General features: G+C 39.7%; 1 protein-coding gene across 1 annotated transcript in view; it reads left to right on the top strand.

The window, feature by feature from the left end:
• Nucleotides 1-5,142, top strand: part of SENP1 (SUMO1/sentrin specific peptidase 1) — a 54,444-nt gene that overhangs the window by 17,420 nt on the left and 31,882 nt on the right. The window contains exon 5 of the mRNA XM_006865353.1: nt 1,144-1,315. Within this exon, the coding sequence (XP_006865415.1) occupies nt 1,144-1,315 (172 nt within the window). The remainder of the gene's footprint in view (nt 1-1,143; nt 1,316-5,142) is intronic.

Below are 5,142 nucleotides of genomic sequence, written 5' to 3'. Positions count from 1 at the left end.
ATATATATTATATATTATGATGGCTGTGTGCTGTGGAGTCAGTTCCGACTCATAGCCACCCTGTACAGAGTTTCCAAGGCTGCAGAGCTTTATGTGAGCAGAAAGCCTCATCTTTCTCCCGTGGAACAGCTGGTAGTTTCGAACTGCTGACCTTATGGTTTGCAGCCTGATTTGTAACCACTATGCTACCACAGCCCCTATATATTTGTTGCTGTTAAGTGCCGTGGAGTCGATTCCGACCCATAGTGACCCTGTGTAGGGTTTCTGAGGCTGTAAATCTTTATGGGAGCAGAAAGCCTCATCTTTCTCCTGCGGAACCGCTGGTAGTTTCGAACTGCTGACCTTGAGGTTAGCAGAGAGAATAGAAATTCTCCTTCAGAAGAGGTCAGTAGGGAGGCCAGAAGTAGCTGAGAGTGGTGCAGCCTAGCAAAGCCTTGTGACTGATTTTAATGAATGATGGGAGCCCTCTGCTGGGCTTTCAGGAAATTCTGAAATTTAGTTTAAAACTTGAGTTTCTAAAAAGTCTTCAACTTTATTCATCTTTGCATATTTAACCTTGAACTAATTCTCTCCATAAGGATTTGGGAGTAGGGGGATGTAGGGAATAGAAGACAGAAAGTGCATGTGTACGTTTGAAATTTCTGAAACTCAGCTTTTTGAAGATGTCTAGTCATAATCATTCTGTTATACCACATATCTTTATGGTTCTTTACCAAAGTAACTTATAAATTATAGATCTAATTAAAAATAACCTGTTACTGTTGAGTCAGTTTCAACTCATAGCAACTCTATAGGACATAGCATTTCCAAGACTGTAATTTGTATAGAAGCAGACTGCCACATTTTTCTCTCTGGAGTGACTGCTGGCCTTTTGGTTAGCAGCTGAGACCTTAACCGCTGTGCCACTAGGGCTTCTCAAGGACTACAACAGTGTTAAATAATTTCGTTGGTTGGTCAGCTAAGATCTTTTGAGACACAGAGCCTGATGCAGCAACCCATATGACTATGTACTGTATAATTTCTTACATATTTTTCTCCCAGGGGACACATTTCATTGTTTATTTTTATTATTTTGAAAGTGAAAATAAGTAGATTTACCTTGCTATTCTTATCTCTTCTCATAAACTCTTCTATTTTTTTAAGTGGATTATCGAACGCTTTTATGGGAAAGTCAAACCATCACTGCCATGTGTCTGCATATGAAAAATCTTTTCCTATTAAGCCTGTCCCAAGTCCATCTTGGAGTGGTTCATGTCGTCGAAACCTTTTGAGTCCCAAGAAAACTCAGAGACGACATGTTAGCACAGCAGAAGAGGTAAGAAAAACCTGCAACAAGAAGTTTAGGGTCTTTCCTTCCGCTCAGCCATTTGATACCTCTGATTTTATATGCTTATTAACCATTCCATTTACTTGGTCTTTCTGTCATTTTCTTTCTGAATTATAATTCTAGAGTACTGTCATCTGTTGTGAAGAAAGTATTTAGAGGTATTTTAGCAGTACTTTATTATTCTTACTATTTTTTATTCCTGTTAGAGAGCAGGTATTACTTAATCTTCAGTATTGCTTGAATGGTTTTTTATACATCAAACTGTCTCCTCTTTTTTTCATTAATATTTATTGGTAATTGAGTGAAGGTTTACAGAGCAGATCATTAGTTTTTGCATTCAATGAACCATATATATTGCTTGACTACATGGTTGCAATCCCCTCCGTATACAATTAACAGCATTGACTTCTGTTCCCTTTAACTATTATATTCCTCCCTATGTCTCCTGCTACCTTCATCCTTCCTCTACCCCCCCTTTATTTATTTATTTATTTAAAACTTTTATTGTGAATTGAGTGATAGTCTACATGTCAGATTATCAGTTTTGCACTCAGCCAATCACATCTTGTTTCATTTTGGTAATTACAATCCCCTTTTTTGATGTACACAAAAACATGCAGGAATATATAATCATTGAAATAACCAAAGTGCCCATTTTGCAAACCAGCACCCTGCCCATCAGCACACAGCTTTTCTCTTTCCATGAGTTTAGAGTCTTCAGATGTTCTTTCTCTCCATGCCATCATCTCTGCCTCTGACTCTGGTATCGCTGTTCTCTGGATCAGGTCCCACATTCTATTCATATTCTTCCCTCTTGCTGGTCCTAGAATCCTCTGTTTCTGGACTGTAATAAGTAACTACTCCCCTCTTTTTGTTACACATCTTCTTCCTTTACAATTGTGACAGTTGCAATTAGTCATGATAACAATTACTATTGAATCAAAAGAATCCTATCTCCATCTTCTTTCACCATACCCATCTATTGTTGTTAAGTGCTGTCTAGACAAGATGAAAACTATTCAGTAGGGATTCTACCTTCCCCCCTCAAAGTCTGAAACTAAACTCCCTCTTAAAACTTGTAAGCCAGTCACTTTGTGCCTTTATAGCGTTCTCCCCCCCCCCCCCCCCTCCACCATTTTAGGTAGCCAGTGTCTGAGTTGCCCATCCTTTTCAACCGTATATGCAGAGGGGATGGAAATAGATCCTTGCTGTAAAGATTCTTTCCCTCTTGGTTGGTATTTTGTGCTGCTACATCTATAAGGTAAGGCCAAGTTCATCAAATTGTAGCAGTTTATTCAAGTCATCCAAGCTAGGTAAAATAGGTATTATCTGCAAATTTGGGCATTCTTGTGCATCTCCCCTACTTCGTATCCACTAGACAGTTTACGCTCAGCTCTAGCCCCTGTGGCTAGGTCAGTGTTCATTGGCTCACTGGTTCCCAGGTCTCCCCAAACTTTGGACCAACCAGCCCTTCCTCTTCTCTCTCTGATTTCAAGGTCGACAGGCATCTTTGGAAGATGGCCAAGCTCAGCTCATGTTTTCATTACTGTCTTTCTTCCACTTCCTCTTAACAAGTAAACCAACATGGTCACCAGCAAGCTTACAAGCCTGCTTGTGTGTTCCCTTTGAGTTTTGGTCTTAGAAGGGGGTTTGTCCTGAAGCGACTTGATGGCTTGCCTTGATGGCTCCCAGGCGAACAGCTTGCTTGTTTTTGTAAAAATTATCTCCTTTTTTAAACCTATCTATACTCTTGTTTCCTTTTGTAAAACTGTTAGCTGGACTTTATTAAATACCTGCTTCTGCTTCTCTCACTAGGAACATTTTTTTCTTCAATATTAAAGAAACATCAAGAACCAGTTGAACAGTTTACATCTTTTTGTTTTATAGAGTAAGATTTTCTTTAAGGTCCTGTACTTTCCCAAAGGAAAATAAAATCAATTCTATTAATGTAATATAGCATATAATTTGCACAGTACAAAATATGGTTGTACCTGCCTTGGAGTCATTTCCAACCCTTAGTGACCCTGAACAAGTTTTCCGTGGCTGTAAGTCTTTAAGGGAGCAGAAAGCCTCATCTTTCTCCCGCGGAGAGCCTCATCTTTCTCCCGCTGACCTTGCGGTTCACAGCCCAATTCGTAACCACTACGCTACTAGAGTTACATATTATTGTGTTTCTAAATATTAGTTTGGAGTCCTGGTGTGGCACTGTGGAATAAGCACTGGACTGCAAATTCAGTTTGAACCACAAGGTTGACGGTTCAAACTCTCCAGTTGCTCCTGGGAAACCTTGTACGTGGGTCGCTGTGCGTAGGAACCCACTCAGCAGCACTTAACAACAACATGGGGAGCATTGTGGCTCCATACAAGAAGCATTGAACTACAAACCACAAGTTCCATGATTTGAGGCCGCCAGCTGCTCCATGAGAAAAAGATGAGACTTTCTTCTCCCTCAAAGATTTAAAGCCTCAGCAACTCTATATAAGGTTGCAGTGAGTTGGAGAACTGACTTGTCAGAACTTGACAACAATCTTATACTACACTATCATAACATTTATGACATACTTATCATTTCTTTATGTTTTTAAAAATAATGTTTTATGTTTTTGGCAAAGTTTATATAGCTAATGAAGTTCTTATTTTACAATATTGACACAAACTGTGCAGTGACATTAGTTACATTTTTCACAATTGCATTTTTTTAAACTTTTTGTTGTGAATGAGTGAAGGTTTACAGAGCAGACCTTCAGTTTTAAATTCAATAAATCATAGACTTGCTACATTACTTGGTTGCATTCCCTCCATGCACCAATCCTTATTTTGTGCGTTAATCAGTTACTTCGCTAAAAGGTGACCTCAGGATAGTTTTGGTTCAAGGTTTAGAGTATCTCAAGAATATAGTCTCAGGGAGTCAGTCCTCCATTCTCAACTGTTCCAGTAAGTCTTGACTTTGAAAAATTGAGTATTGTTCTGCAGTTTTCTCCTGTTCTGTCAAGGTCCACTATTGTGGCCCTGATCAAAATGGTTGGTAGTATTAGCTGGGCATCATCTAGTTCTTCTGGTCTCAGAGTGGATAAGCTATGGCTCATGTTGTCTAGTTTCTTCTCTGAGATTTTGGTTTCTTTCTTTCTTTCTGTTGTGCTCCAAATGAATGGAGACCAATAGTTGTACCTTAGATGACTGTGTGAAAGCTTTTAAGACCCCAGGATGCTACTCATCTCACTAGGATGCAGAACATGAATTTTGTGAATCTAGTTGATAAGATGTCCTATAAAATTAAGGTTGTAAGCCTTCCAGCCCAGAAAGCCATTCTAACCAGATACTTGGTTATGTCAACAAAGTCTTGTGTATCTATGTGTCCTCTCATATATGTTAGCACACACATAGCTGTATGTACAAGTACACATAGATACTATTATCTCTACACAAATGTGTATTCATTTGTATCTACCTATGCACATATATTCTTATATACCTACATGTTGTTGTAGTTGTTAGGTGCCATCGAGTCGGCTCCGACTCATAGCGACCCCATGCATAGCAGAACGAAACAATGTCCGATCCTGGGCCAACCTCACTACTGTTGCCACACTTGAGTCCATCGATGCTGCCACCTGGCCAATTGTTTTCGTTGGGGGTCTTCCTCTTTTTCTCTGACCCTCCATCTTACCAAGCATGATATCCTTCTCTAGCAACTGTTCCCTCCTGACAATATGTTCAAAGTATGAGACATGAAGTTTGGCCATCTTGGCCTCTGAGGAGCACTCTGGCTGCACTTCTTCCAAATCAGATGTATTGGTTCTTTTGGCAGCCCATGG

Source organism: Chrysochloris asiatica, unplaced genomic scaffold (assembly GCF_000296735.1).
Source record: "Chrysochloris asiatica unplaced genomic scaffold, ChrAsi1.0 scaffold00077, whole genome shotgun sequence".
In the NCBI taxonomy this organism is placed as follows: Eukaryota; Metazoa; Chordata; class Mammalia; order Afrosoricida; family Chrysochloridae; genus Chrysochloris; species Chrysochloris asiatica.
Note: the sequence above shows the minus strand (reverse complement) of the source record. Positions and strands in the feature narration are given on the sequence as shown.